Raw genomic sequence first — 16227 nt, forward strand, 5'->3', positions numbered from 1 at the left:
CGTATCCCTGTTCTATGGTATGCTTTCATCAGACATTGACAATAGATCGGTGCTAGAGAACCTAGTAAATCTTAGACAGATATTTTCTCTAGGTATTTCCTAGGTACTCCAGTGCACCTCTATGGTATGCTTATGTCAGAAATCAATCATTCAATAGGGTTTACTCCACCTGCAGTTTCGTGTATCCACATAAATCCTGGAACATATCCCCCAAAGATATGCCAGCCATACTGTCCTGAGAATCTAAGCTGAATATGAAAAGACGTCACATACAAAAATATCTTAATTTACCAGCAAATTCATCCATTTCTTTGTACTAACACATAGCTTTTATGTTGATCCTTTCACATTTAGCAAGAAATACATGTGAATGTGATAGCTTGTTCAGAAATATGATTAACCTTTTTGTTGCACTCTTAGTGCCCAGTCCTTGTGGTGGTCATCTCTATGATCCATCTGGACTTTTTGTCAGTCCAAACTATCCTGCTGTATACCCAAATAATGTACGCTGTATTTGGGAAATCCATGCTGAGCATGATAACTACATAAATCTCATCTTTGACTATCTTGAGTAAGTGATAAATATTTTGGGATTTCTTTTTCCTTTTGACATTTTAAACATGATTTTAATGCCTCCTAACCTGCATGCCTCCCCCACTACATTGCTACAGGACTAGCCTTAATGTGCTACCAATAGTTAATGCTTTAAGACAGTGGTTCTCAACCTGTGGATCCCCAGGTGTTTTGGCCTACAAATCCCAGAAATCCCAGCCAATTTACCAGCTGTTAGGATTTGTAGGAGTTGAAGACCAAAACATATGGAGACCCACTGGTTGAAGATATGAAGTTCTCATGCAACTGTCTAGATGCTGAGTGTCTACTGCAAATGTCCACTGCAAAAGTGCAGATGCTCTTTAAGTTGAGTGTAAATCTAGTAAGGCATTTATTTGCATATCACAGAATTGAATCAGGGCTTACACAAAACAGCTTGTTCATAGCAAACCACTTACTTTGCACATAGAGAATGTCAAGTCCAATCCCTGAAACCCTGAAGAACCAAAATGGGTTCTGTTTACAAGGCTGGGTAACATTCACTGTTCAGATGGTTTGAACTTCAACTCTCAAAAGTCCGTGACAGACTAGAAAGTGGTAAGGGATTGTGGAAATTGTAGTCCAAGTCATTTGGACTGGAGCTTTCCCCTATCTTGATCTACAATATTCTATCATTCCCCCATTTTAAAAGGATTTTAACTTTTTGTATTTTATCACAATAGGACAAAGTATTTAGTAGTCTCTAACTTTATATTTACAGCTTGGAGCCACATACTCTCTGCTCTTATGATTATATTGAAATCTATGATGGGCAACCCTATGTCGCTCCTTTGCTAGGAAGAATTTGCATTTGGGGCCATCAAACATTTCTTTCTAAGTCAAACACAATGTCAGTTGTGTTTATAAGTGACACTAGTTACCAAAGTACTGGATTTCGAGCTCGTTATTTTCCTATTCCTCAAGGTAAGAACTGCTACTCCAAATGTCCCAACAAAGTTAATATAATTCAAGACTATGGTCTTGCCGTTAAATGCCTTTTAACAAAATTAATTATATTAAAGCAGATACAGTAAAAACCACATTTATATAAATAGATACAATAATAATTTAAAATATTAATTTCATTATAAGTACTGCTTAAAAAGAAACCTGTAAAATCTAGCCTGGATCTGATTGGTAATTCTGACTAAAGTAGAGCCATTCAATCAATGGGTTTTACTTCCTATTCAATAAGCAATTCAGAGGCTCATTCTGGTTGTGACTATCCAATAAGAATCAGACATATACTATGTATAAAGCATTTATGTATGGGTATGATACATTTGAAGTGGAAGGATCCTTCCCAATTCAGATATCCCAAACACACATGCAAAAACTGAGTCAGTGCTACTATTAGGCAGAAGAAACCATTTGCCACCAATGGCAGATGCAGCTGGGAGCAGTAGCAAAGTTTTGGATGACATAGTTGCATGTTCTATGTAGTCTGGCATGTACTACTAAATCAAAGACATTATGAAGGATACTGTTTTTGATATGAGATTCAACTCCAAGTGTCATTGGTCTATGGAAAGCATATGTGTTCTATCAGCAAAATGTCTTGGGTTGACTCAGTTAATCTACTTTGAAGTTAGCCTGCCCTTTAAAAAATTAAGTGAGCTGATATTCAGAATTGGAATCTCTTTCTGCCCAAGCCATTCATTGCTTAATGCAGTGGTTCTCAACCTGTGGGTCCCCAGATGTTTTGGCCTTTAACTCCCAGAAAGTTTACAGCTGGTAAACTGGCTGGGATTTCTGGGAGTTGTAGGCCAAGACACCTGGGGACCCACAGGTTGAGAACCACTGGCTCAATGCAAATAGACTTATCTTCTCTCCCATAGACCACTTAAAGCTTGTCGGATTCCGCTTATGCTTTCCTAACATTTCTTGATGTTATCTCCATAAATTTCCCAGCTGTCCCCAATGCCCAGCACAAAAAATTCAAATTTATTCAAATATGTTCATTCAAATTTATTCAAATATGTTCATTCAAAAATTCAAATATGTTCATTCACATGCGTGTGCCAATGCATTGCTAGAGGTTCTACAAACCACAGCTTTTGACCTCTGCAATTTGTGACCTCGCAATGAGCTCCAAGTATATAGTGATGAAATACTATTGTGCTCCTTCATATGGAGGAATGGATTCTGAGTAAATCAAGATGCCTGCTGTAACAACAGACATTTTGTCCATGCATTTCATTGCATGCCGAAGATTATTTCACATGGCTGAAGAATAGGTTGTGGTAGAATTCAGTATGACTAGTACATGATCAGAGACCCCAGTGGCACTGCGGGTTAAACCACTGAGCTGCTGAACTTGCTGACCGAAAGTTCGAATCCAGGGAGTGGGGTGAGTTCCTGCAGTTAGCCCCAGCTTCTGCCAACCTAGCAGTTCGAAAACATGCAAATATGAGTAGATCAATAGTTACTGCTCCAGCAGGAAGGTAATGGCACTCCATGCAGTCATGCTGGCCACATGACCTTGGAGGTGTCTACGGACAATGCCGGCTCTTCGGCTTAGAAATGGAGATGAGCATCAACCACCAGAGGTGGACACAACTAGACTTCATGTAAGGGGAAAACCTTTACCTTTACCTTACGTAGTCCATGATCACTTTGTATGTTCTCTTATATGCCTGAGAAGGTCTAGTGAATATCTTCCTGTGTCTATTGTATATAAACTAACGTGTTGGTATTGATCCAAAAATGTAGTCATGGGATGGGGAAATGAAAGCATAGCCTTTCCCAGCGATAAATCCTACCTCCCTATGAAATTTCCCAAATTAGCATTGCAGTAAGTGAGACATTAAAAACCGTTCTTAGAACTCGGACCTTTGCTGTTTTTGTATCTTTTTGTTAACTTTGCCAGCCCCTTTGCTTTGGATGCCTAAACTGTTTTGAATCTCATTGGACATTTTATGTTACTGCAATGCTAGACATTTGTGGACCTGAAGGAATGTTTCATTGAGGAGGGTGAGGTAGAATTATTGTTGGGGTGTAATTCTTCATTTTTGCTCTCCCCATAGTGCAGTGGTTCTCAGGCTGGGGTCCCCAGATGTTTTTGGCCTACAACTCCCAGAAATCCCAGCCAGTTTACTGGCTGTTGGGATTTCTCAGAATTGAAGGCCAAAAACATCTGAGGACCCCAAGTTGAGAACCACTGCCATAGTGAATCCTTTGTGCTCATCTGAAGTCTGCTGCTTCATTTCTGAGATACCATGTTTCATTTAGGCTGCTTTGGGCTCATTCATGCTGTGGGTTACACAGCCTTAAAATGGCTCATTAAGATTTCTTCAGAAAAATTAATCTGAAGTAATGAGAGAAAACCTACTTAAAAAAATTGTAATGAGCAACAGCAATGCATTTCAAGTCTTGATAACTATTGCAAAAATATGAAACTTAGCCTAAAAGAAACCATAGCTTGTTTCTCTATTATGCTGGAGCAGAATTCAGTTAGAGAGCTGTCTAGTGCGAATTCTTCATATCACTCTAAATCAGTAGTTCTGAACTGTGGGTCACCAGAAATTTTCGGCTTCAACTCCCAGAAATCATAACAGCTGGTAAACTGGCTGGGATTTCTGGGAGTTGTAGGCCAAAGCATCTGGGGACCCACAGGTTGAGAACCACTGATCTAAATAAACCATTGATTTTGTGTATCATTAGTCAGTTCATCATTTATAAGACAGATGTCTTTTAAATTCCAAACTAAAGATTCCAACCATATTTAATATCAAAATATGTACAATACTATATATTGCCCATTATGTTGCTGATCTTTTCTTATAGAGACAGAAATACCATATATACTTGAGTATAAGTTGAGTTTTCAGCCCTTTTTAGGGCTGAAAAAAGCCCCCCTCAGGTTATACTTGAGTGAAGGTCCTGTCTGGCTTATATTTGGGTTGGCTTATACTCGAGTATACAGTAGAGTCTCACTTATCCAAGCTAAATGGGCTGGCAGAAGCTTGGATAAGCGAATATCTTGGATAATAAGGAGGGATTAAGGAAAAGCCTATTAAACATCAAATTAGGTTATGATTTTACAAATTAAGCATCAAAACATCATGTTATACAACAAATCTGACAGAAAAAGTAGCTCAATACGCAGTAATGTTATGTTGTAATTACTGTATTTATGAATTTAGTACCAAAATATCACGATATATTGAAAACATTGACTACAAAAATGGCTTGGATAATCCAGAAGCTTGGATAAGCGAGGCTTGGATAAGTGAGACTCTACTGTATAAGTAATCATCATTGGACAGTCTTATCTTATTAAAATCTTAAATTACAGTTTTATGTAAATATTCAAAAAACATTTAACCTACTGATGCCTCAATTAATGTAATTTTATTGTATCTATTTTTATTTATGAAATTTACCGGTAGCTGTTGCATTTCCCACCCTTGTCTTATACGACTCAATAAGCTTTCTCAGTTTTTTTGTGGTAAAATTAGGGTCCTCGGCTTATATTCAAGTATATATGGTAATTTGTTCCATTCTCATAAGTTATTGAGTATATAATGGTTTAAACTCTGTGAGAGAGCAAATATTTCATGTCGCCAATGATATGCCCCCCCGCCCAATCTGCGCCGATACTGCTTAAGAATTTCCAAATGGAAACAAACCGATATTTACCAAGTTGTTTCCTGTTGTCTTTCAAAGACGTGTCTTTAAGATTGGTGAATGGATCGAACAGATGTGAGGGCCGTGTTGAACTTTATTACAGAGGAGAATGGGGAACGGTTTGTGGTGATTACTGGGACATGGAAGATGCCCAGGTTGTGTGCAGGCAGTTTGGATGTGGAGATGCCTCTTCGGCTCCAAGACATGCCCATTTTGGTCAAGGATCAGGATCGATCCTCCTTGATGATGTGGACTGTAGAGGAAATGAGTCTCACCTGTGGGACTGCCGAAGCCTAGGGTGGCATTCTCATAACTGTGGCCATGGTGAAGATGCCAGTGTCATCTGCACAGGTATTTTCTGATTTTGTTTCCTGCACATGTCTGTCTCTATATTTATTTATTTATTGTCTCTCCAATAACAATAGTTCCAGATCAGGAGTCTTCAAACTTTTAAAGCAGAGGGCCGGTCCACAATCCTTCAGACTGTTGAGAGGCCGAATTATCATTTGGAAGAAAAAACGAACAAATTCCTATGCACACTGCACATGTCTTATTTGTAGTGCAAAACAACAACAACAATGAAAGAAAAATACAATATTTAAAAATGAAAACAATTTTAACCAACATAAATCTATCAGGATTTCAATGGAAAGTGTGGACCTGTTTCTGGCCAATGAGATGGTCAAGTTAATCAGGACTGTTGTTGTTGTTGTTGTTGTGTGCCTTCAAGTCATGTCAGACTTTGGGCGAGCCTGAGTCTAAAATTATTCATTTATTTATTTACTACATTTATTTACTACATTTATATCCCACCCTTCTCACCCCGAAGCACAATATTAGTATTATATATTACTATACAATGAACTATACCACTGTACTGTAATATTATATGTAATATATCTATATATATAAAAGAGTGATGGCATCAGGGCAGCGGACAAAACAACAAACCTACAGGCCCCCAACCTCGAAATTTGACAACACAACCCATCATTCGTGGCTCTAGGTTGATACAACAAAAAGAAAAGAAAAATAAAGTCCTAATTAGAGGGAGAGGAATAATAGTTTTTATCCAATTGCTGCCAGTTAGAAGGCTAAGCTCTGCCCATTTGGTCTCCTAGCAACCTACTCAGCCCAGGGGACAGGCACAGTTAGGCCTCACTAAGGCCTCTTCCACAGATTATCAGATTTTAACTGGATTATATGGCAATGTAGACTCAAGGCCCTTCCACACAGTTATATAACCCATTTAGAATCTTATATTATCTGCTTTGAACTGGATTATCTTGACTCCACACTGCCATATAATCCACTTCAGTGTGCATACTAAACATAAAGACAACCATACAACAGACATTCAATACCACCACTACCTCAACAATTTCTCACCAACACCACCAGACAACGCCATAGCAACGCGTGGCCGGGCACAGCTAGTAACATATAATTTAATATTATTATATGGTATTATTATTAGTATCATATTGTATAACATTATAATATTTTTATCAATATTATATGTATATATAATATATTATATTATTAAAACTGATAGAAAATATTATATTATAAAACGGAGGGCGGGGGCCAGGTAAATGACCTTGGAGGGCCGCATCCGGCCCCCGGGCCTTAGTTTGGGGACCCCTGTTCTAGATTATGTAATATGAAAAGAATAATGCACAAGAATCACAAATATAGCTGTATATAGTAGCCACTTCAGGTCTACAAGCAGATATTTCCCCCCCCCCCCATATCTAGCCATATTGCATTATAGTGCAATAACCACCCACAGTCAACATCTACTACCAATAATTCCTGTTGAGCAAGTGATTGAAAATGAATGCTTTAACTTTCAAAGCAGGCCTGAATAACTTGGCCCTTGTAAAGGGCCAATATTGAAGGAACAAAACCTCTGTGGGTCACTTCTCTTCCCTCCTACCCTGACTGACTAGGAAGGCAAGTAGCAAAAGGGCAAACCTGGGCTGTGGCGCAGGCGGGAGAGCAAGCCAGCTGCAACCAGCTGCAATGAATCACTCTGACCAGGAGGTCATGAGTTCGACGCCCGCTCGGAGCCTATGTTTGTCTTGTCTTTGTTCTATGTTAAAAGGCATTGAATGTTTGCCTATATGTGTAATGTGATCCGCCCTGAGTCCCCTTCAGGGTGAGAAGGGCGGAATATAAATGCTGTAAATAAATAAATAAAAAACCAACAAAGAGGAAGCCCGTGGGCTGCAGGAAAGCCCTTTGTGGGCTGCATCTGACCCACGGGCCATATGTTATACAGGTCTGCTTCAAAGTATTCCTACTATTAACAAGAGTGAGGCAGTTGTTTCAACTCTCTTGTAACTGCTATTCTTATGCTTATGTTTATTTATTCCCTGCCTTTTCTCAAAGACTCAAAGTTGCTTACATTAAAAGCATTTCAATACAATGCTACAGAGTAGTGTGGCAGTAGTGTGGTTCACATATCTTCAAAGAAAGAATTGTATATTTCATGCAGTCCACATTGCAATACTTAAAATAGTCTGTTGTCATCAGATGACATGGAGAATGGTGTCTCGTCACCAGTGCTGAAATAATTTTTATCTCACAATCCAGTTGGCTTCTGTAGGTGAAGTTGTTCAAGTGCCATCTTGTTCTTCATCTAAGACAGGCATCCACAAACTGCAACCTTCCAACTGTTTCAGTCTTCAACTCCCAAAAGCCCTAGGCAGCTTGTTCAATTGTCAGGAATTCTATGAGTTGGCAGTCCAAACATCTGGAGAGCTGCTATTTGAGGATGCTTCATTTAAGGCATCAAAATGTCCCAGGATAATCGTATTAATTTTTGCTATTCTTGTAGTGTCCAAGCCTCAGCCACTTCTCCAGGACTGGTCTTCCTAAACTCTGGTCAGAGGGTCATTTTATGATGACATATGAAATAAACAAGGACAATACTTGTTGTGATTAATATATGTATTTGTATATGTATTTCTCTTCTAAATGGCTTTATGTTCTGTTTCCAATCCCACGAAGAGAAAAGAGTGAGGCAGGGTCATGACTGACATGTAAGACCTGTATCCTTTTGCCTTCACTGGCACATGATGGGTTTGACTGTATTTGTAAGATGGAAAAGTTGTGGTTAACTCTTTCTGCACCATATTATCTACACTACAATTCCTTGTAGAGCAATGAAGGCTTATTTAATTGATGGGGAAGGAGATGTACAGGAGTTAAATATGGAGGAGTCAATCTTTGAGCAATGTTTCTTAATGGGTCCTCTCTTCCTCTATGAGTTATATGGAGCTCGTTGTCCTTTCATTCCCAGTTGCAGAAATGAGGTTGATGAACTGGATTCGGACATGGGAAGCATTAGCTCCTTTCACTGGTTATTTGTATCAGGAATTATGAGATAAAAAATTGTACCTGAGTTGTCAAGATTTAGCAAGTGTTAGCAAGACCTTCCTATATACAGTACACTCACTACTGGTTGGTTTTCATTCTTGTGCACATGTTATTATTCACAATGTAGGCTCACACATTAACTCTAATATGTAGACATACTCACACATGCAGACTTTACACACATACACATATGTTTGTGTGTATATATACATTGGCCTGCATTCTTTTATTAATCCTATTAAGTGAGATTTACCTTGTTGACTCACCATTCAATAATTGACTCAATGAGAATAACCAACGGTGAGAAATACATTCTCCCTTCCCATTCCATATACATATGGTATGTTTGGGTGTGTGTATACAGTGTATATATGTCATAAGCAGCTTTGTAGCATTCTTAAAGGGGAAATGGAGCTGAAATATTTCCAGTATTTTATACAAACAAACATGGCTGGTTATTGTCAGTAGTAAATGCTCCCCTTATTGTGTGTGATGCCTTTTCACCAGAGTTTTGCCATCACCAAAGTTCCCCTTAGTGTGCTTTAAGTTCTCTAGATAAGCAATAGAATGCATATCTGTTTTCAGCTATGGGAAGGAGGATGATTTTTACAATGTATTTTAATTGTATTTATTGTATTTTAACTGCATTTTTTTCCTCCTCTGTAATTTCCTTATTTAGACCAAACCTCTGGTCTTCCGTTATTTTTGGTAACTTTTGTTCTCCTAAGTACTTTACAATATTTTCCTGAACTATGGGGTCCTTTGAGTACAAATTTTTATAAAAAATTTTAAATTCCTCTTTTATTTCCTCATCTCTAATTATCTCTTTGTCTCCTATCTTTATTTTAGCAATATGTTTATTTTGTTTCTTTTTCCTTACCATCCGAGCCAGCCACCTACCTGGCTTATTGGCATTTTCGAACATTTGTTGTTTCGCCCATTTTAACTGATTAGCTAGTCTCTCTATTTCCCAAGTATCTTTTTGTTTTTTTAATAATTCTAATTTCCTTTTCGTCAATTGATTTTTGGGATTTTGTTTAAGTTTCTTTTCTTCTGAATCAATTTGTTTAACCAGATCGTTTATTTCTTGATTCTTTTTTTCAGATTTAACGCCTGATTCATTATTTTTTTCAAATATTGTGTTATTTCCTCTTGTACTGTTTTATAAAATTCTCCTGTAAAGCCATCAGGGCCTGGTGATTTGTTTATTTTGAGGTCTTTTATTGCTTTTTAACTGCATTTTTAACCTACCACACACGCATACAGTGCTGTTCAATTGTTTTTTTTTAAATTGTACTTTGTGTTAAATTGATCAAAGAGTGCAGCTGTTAGCCCCCTCGGGGAGAAAGGCTGAGTATAAATAAAGTTAATAATAATAATAATAATAATAATAATAATAATAATAATAATAATAATACACTCACATGCATCAGGGCCATAACTAGCAATAGAAATTCTGGAAGAGCAACAGTCTTCAGAAAAGAGTTATTGGACTCTGTATTGCTATTTCTCATACATTTTCTTCTGGCATAATACTCTTGATGATCAAATTCTCCCCATCCCTTTCATTTCTTTTTATATATAGTGGATATTTAATAAACATATTCACCTACCTTAAACAAGTATGTCTTCATTTTCTATTTATGTTGTCTTTGCAGATATAAGTGTTCCTGCTACTCCTCCACCTTCAGGTAAATTGAATATATTTATGTAGGTGGGAGTATGGGGTGGTTGTTTAGTGCCACTTTAGTGTACTTTTGAGAACGAAAACATGTTTCAGGGCTGGATATTTAAAATTAATGAATGATTGGAAAAACAATAAATCTAATTTCACATGGACAAATTCATTTTTCAGATGTTTCCACAGCTTTAAGTACCATAGATGTCTGCTAACTTGATATCACATATTTTCTTCCTTGGGTTTTTAATCTTTACATTTCTATAATACTTTGATGATTTGATTTAGGGCAAAGAAATAGGAGGCATCTACACTGTAGAATGTGGACCCTGGTGGTGCAGCGGGTTAAACCGCTGAGCTGCTGAACTTGCTGACAGAAAGGTTGACGGTTCGAATTCAGGGAGCGGGGTGAGCTCCCGCTGTTAGTCCCAGCCAACCTAGCAGTTCGAAAACATGCAAATGTGAGTAGATCAATAGGTACCGTTCCGGCAGGAAGGTAAAGGTGCTCCATGCAGTCATGCCAGCCAAATGACCTTGGAGGTGTCTATGGACAACACCGGCTCTTCAGCTTAGACATGGAGATGAGCACCAACCCCCAGAGTCAGACACGACTGGACTTAATATCAGGGAAAAACTTTTACCTTTACCTTTACACAGTAGAATTACTGCAGTTTGGCACCATTAACTGCCATGGCTCAATGCTATGCAATCATGGGATTTGTAGTAAGTGACTAGTTCTCTTTGACAGAGAAGGCTAAAGGCCACATAAAACTATGGCTCCCATGATTCAGTAGCAATAAACCATGGCAATTAAAATATAATGTATCAAATAGCAATCAGGGATTCATCTGTATTGCCTGCCATATAATGTAGATATCAAACTACAGTCCCCGAGTTACTAACATCTGACTTAAAAATGACTCTTAGTTACAAACAAATGTGAAACAATGGGAAGTGAGGGGAAATCTACCCCTAGGAAGGAAATTCACCCTGGAAAGAGTTATCATGGGGAAAAGGTGTCTCCACGGAAGCTTTATCACTAATCCTTGTTTCCACAAGACATTTTTTTCAAAATCCAATTATCACAGGGACAGAAAGCAAGGTGAAATCTTCTAAACTTCTGATAACCCTCAATAATGTATCAGTGTAATAAGCATATCTGGAGAGCAGTGTAACATTATTTATCTATTGTTAGAGGAGCAAGGAAAGATATTTGTTCATCAGTACTGTTTAATTAACTGTAGACTGCATTTCTAAACCATCAGATGGAACATGAGAGAACCAGATCCCATTAATATATTTTAAGAGTAACTCCACATGTTTGTGCCCAATGTACCCTAAGCATCCATGTCATTTTTAAGGTGGCTAGGTTTGTCCACCCTTCCTTTATATTATAAGATTCCCTTAAAGATTCCCTTGAAATTGGTAATTAATCACTTTTAAGATTCTTCCTTATTCCTTGAATAAACAATATGTTTTTGGTATTGCTTTTCCCCAAGGTCTTCGTTTGGTGAATGGATCTCATGGATGTGAGGGCCGTGTAGAAATCAAGAATAGCGATTCAGTCTGGGGGACAGTTTGTGATGATTCATGGGACGTAAAAGATGCAGATGTTGTATGCAAACAACTTGGTTGTGGATATGCTCTCAGTGCTCCAGGGTTAGCACATTTTGGGCAAGGCTCTGGTCCCATCGTCCTGGATGAAGTTAAATGTAATGGGGATGAAACCTACCTATGGCAATGCCCTAACAATGGTTGGGGAGTTCATAACTGTGGCCACAATGAAGATGCAAGTGTCATCTGTTCAGGTATTTCCCAGTGTTGCCATATGTATCTTTTACACTACTTTATTTTCATATTGAAATATTTGATCACTTTGATATGGCAGGATGCACGTTTGACATATCTTCACTTTCCCCTTTTATTAAAACGTATACCAACTCTCAATCTATGAATGTGGTGAAAATTTATCTTCAATTTACCCAATGTCATCCTTAGGATCTTGGTGAAATTATGCAACTCTCACTTTAATTAGGCTCAGACATGGAAGGTGACAAAGAAAACATGGGTGGGAATCATAATTAAAAAAGGAATGTCCTGCCCACTTAGATATCTATGACTGTACATCCCCATCATGAAAATATTCAGTAAAGGTTTAGGTCCCAGTGATTGAGGGATCATGTGGGGAAGGTGATACCCTCACTATATATATATATATATATATATATATATATATATATATATATACACACACACACATACACACACACACACACACACACACACACACACACACACAGTAGAGTTTCGCTTATCCAACATAAACAGGCCAGCAGAACGTTGGATAAGAGAAAATGTTGGATAATAAGAAGGGATTAAGGAAAGGCCTATTAAATGTTAAATTACATTATGATTTTACAAATTAAGCACCATGTTTTATAACAAATCAGCAGAAAAAGCAGTTCAATACACGGTAACGTTATGTAGTAATTACTGTATTTACAAATTTAGCACCAAAACATTGCAATGTATTGAAAATATTTGCTACAAAAACACTGGCTACTACAAGGCAGACAGTATTGGATAATACAGAACATTGGATAAGCGAATGTTGGACAAGCGAGACTCTACTGTTTATCTCTATACAGATCTTATGACCATGCTTATGATGACAAAATGAGCCAGAGTAATCATCATCATGCTGAAAATGTATGAGGCGGGAACACTTCCTTATTCTCTTTGAAGTACTATTCAATATTCGATTTTATTGCGTTCTGAAGTGCTTTCATTGCTACAGCACAGCTTAGTAAATTTGGAAAAAAGATGGGCTTCTTCGATCAGTGCCCATTGACAATAAGGCCTATCTGCTTGCATCCAAACGCTGCACAGAGCTGATTTAGGGCAATGCAGGACAAGGCCACCTTCATGCAGACTTGCCCCATGTTAATTAATGTTGGGGGATAGTCCAAATTCTAGCACAATATTTAGACTAATCCTTGACTTTGGGCTCGTCTGAACATTTGGGCTGATATTGCAATGGAATAATCTGCAACTGTTTTCACTGCCATCCCAATTTTTTTTGGGTTTGGGTGACCTGGGGACATGGATGTCGCTCAACATCCCCATTCATTCTCTATGTTGTGGTGGTTCCAGTGCCTGCAGTGACATTACCCAGGGTAATATAACAATTGGGGAAGGGATTTAGACATTTCAAATGTGTTCAGGGAAGTACTAATGGATTTCTTTTTTTAATTTTTCAGATGCACTTTCTTCAACCAGAGGTAAGATCCCATTTAATGATTTGACACATTTATTTATTCCTTCAACTATAATGACCGTAATATTTTAGATTATGTGGCCCATTTCAGAACGGAGTTTTGAACATTTTCATCCCAAAGAAACATACTTTTTTCCTCTCTGTGACTTGCTATGATACATAGAAGCATGACCTAAAAACAAGCAGGATTTTCCTCTCTCTTTCAGAACTATAGTTCTGAAGCCCTAGAGGAGAGCTTCCCTCTGATATTAACTTGGAAATTGTAGGTGATGATATCTTTAGAAAACTTTCTACTACTGTCTCTTTCCTGAGACAACAGGAAGTGAGAGGAAATCTACCCCTAGGAAGGAAATTCACTCCTGAAAGAGTTATTATGGGGCAAAGATTTCTCCACTGAAGCTTTATAACCAATCCTAGTTTCCACAAGACAGAAAGCAATGTGAAATCTTCTGAACAGGCTCCAAAAAATTTAAGAAGATACAAAACAAACACCACAGGGGTATTAATCCAAAGGTTTAAAAAATCATAATTGGCTGCAGTTGTACTTTAAAATGTACCTGTTCCAACTAACATACAAATTCAACTCAAGAACAAACCTACAGAAACTATCTTATTCATAACCCAGAGGCTGCTTGTACTGCACCTGGAATGATGGAGAATCAAGAAGCAATTTCATCAATTCTATTCTGATAGAAAGACTATAGCATTTATTGATGGGAAAATAATGCCAGGAGGGAAGATTTGAACTTGCTTTCCTTCCCATGTAAAAATAGAAAAGAGACATTTGCTATGATAGCATGATATGAAGGTCATAATCTTGTAAGACAAACTTGGAATGCCCTCTTGTGGTTGCAAAGCCAGGAAAGTAAAGATATACAGGTTGAATGTATACCTTAACCAAAATGCTTGGGACCAGAAGTGATTTGAATTTTGGGTTTCACAGATTTTAGGACACTTTTATTTATATACTAGCTTGGGGACCTGGCGGTGCCCGGGTAATTTGAGAATGGTATTATTTGTCTTTCAATGTTATGTATTCTGTTTGGAGTGGGTGAACTACAATTCCCAGAATCGTGGGTCAATCCTCCCCAAACCCTGGCAGTATGAAAGGTTGGCCATTTTGGGCCTGTGTACCAAGTGTGGTCCAGATTTGACATTGGCTGGTCATCGCCTGGCTGCAGTGCTCTATGGATGGGGGTGAACGACTACAACTCCTAGAGTCCTGGGGCAATTGCCGCAAAACATCTGTCAGTATCCACAGCAGGGAATGTTCAGTCTATGTGCGAAGTTTGGTCCAGATCCGTCATTGGCTGGGTTTAGTGGTCTTTGGATGCAGGTGAACTACAACTCCCAAAATCAAGGCCCATTCCCACAAACACCTGCAGTATGTTCAGTTGGTCATGTGGTTCCAGTCCATTGCTGGTGGGGGTCACTGTTTCTCTGGATGTAGGCGAACTATAACTCCCTTTTCTCCAAACCTGTCCAATATATTCTGTTGGTTATGGGAGCTCTGTGTGCCAAGTTTGGTCCTGGTCCATCATCGGAGAGGTTTGGAATGCTTATTCATTGCAGGTGAACTATAAATCCCAGTACCTACTACTCCCAAATGTCCAGGCCAATTCCCCTTAAAACCCACCACTATTCAAATCTGGGCATATCAGGTATGCATGGCAAGTTTGGTCCAGACCCATCATTGTTTGGGTTCATAGCATTCTGTGTGTAGGTGAACTACAGCTCCTCTAAATTCCCCAGTAGGAGTCACAGTGCTCTGACTTGATGCGGGGTGAACTACAACTTCCACCATGTGGCATCAATCCCCCAAACTCCTCCAGTAAGTTTGGTTGCAGCTCAGTTCTGGTCTGTTTGTTATGCAGAGAGATTTGAAAGGGTAGTAGGCGAGGTCATGCAGATTCCACAGCAATGGAGAACCATGGGGTGCCTGCCTGTAGTGGAGGAAAATGCAAAATGTAGGATGAAATGGTCCCCAAATGAAAGCATTCGTTGGGTGGTGGGCCGTAGTGTTTGGGGAGGACATTGGCAGGGGTTGGGCTGCATGTTCATGGCACTCGCTGTAACCGCAATGTCAGTGCAAAGGAGTGACTTGCTTGCTTGTCGGCACTGGGAACTATAGCCTGTTTGTGGAGGCCAGAGGCTGTCTGTGTGAGCGGACACCCGTGCCACATACAGGTTTTCACTTTTATTATGGATTTAGATTTAGATTTAGATTAGATAGATTAGATTAGATTTAGATTTAGATTTAGATTTAGATTTAGATTAGATTAAATTAGATTACATACATGAGCTATCTCGGAGAAGTGACTTAAATCTAAACATGAATTTCAATTATGTTGTATGCATATCCTGAAGTTACTTTCATAGAATATTTTAAAATAATTTTGTGCGTGAATCAAAGTTTATATACCTTGAAATACCAGAAATAAAAGGTGCTATTTTCTCAGTCGCCCCTGTGGATAATATTGTATTTTGGAGGGTATTTGGAATTCCAGCTAAGGGATGCTCAACCTGTCATTTTTGGTTTCTAACTACAGTAGAGTCTCACTTATCCAACATTCTGGATTATTCAACGCATTTTTGTAGTCGATGTTTTCAAGAAATTGTGATATTTTGGTGCTAAATTCGTAAATACAGTAATTACTACATAGCATTA

General features: G+C 38.4%; 1 protein-coding gene across 1 annotated transcript in view; it reads left to right on the plus strand.

Annotated features, from left to right (window-relative positions):
- Positions 1–4491: 4491 nt before the first annotated feature.
- Positions 4492–16227, plus strand: part of dmbt1 (deleted in malignant brain tumors 1) — a 279374-nt gene continuing 267638 nt past the window's right edge. Inside the window, exons 1-4 of the mRNA XM_062976978.1 lie at positions 4492–5580; positions 10263–10295; positions 11782–12234; positions 13543–13563. Coding sequence (XP_062833048.1) covers positions 5151–5580; positions 10263–10295; positions 11782–12234; positions 13543–13563 — 937 coding nt within the window. The 5' untranslated portion in view covers positions 4492–5150. The remainder of the gene's footprint in view (positions 5581–10262; positions 10296–11781; positions 12235–13542; positions 13564–16227) is intronic.

Source organism: Anolis carolinensis, chromosome 3 (assembly GCF_035594765.1).
Source record: "Anolis carolinensis isolate JA03-04 chromosome 3, rAnoCar3.1.pri, whole genome shotgun sequence".
Lineage (NCBI taxonomy): Eukaryota > Metazoa > Chordata > Lepidosauria > Squamata > Dactyloidae > Anolis > Anolis carolinensis.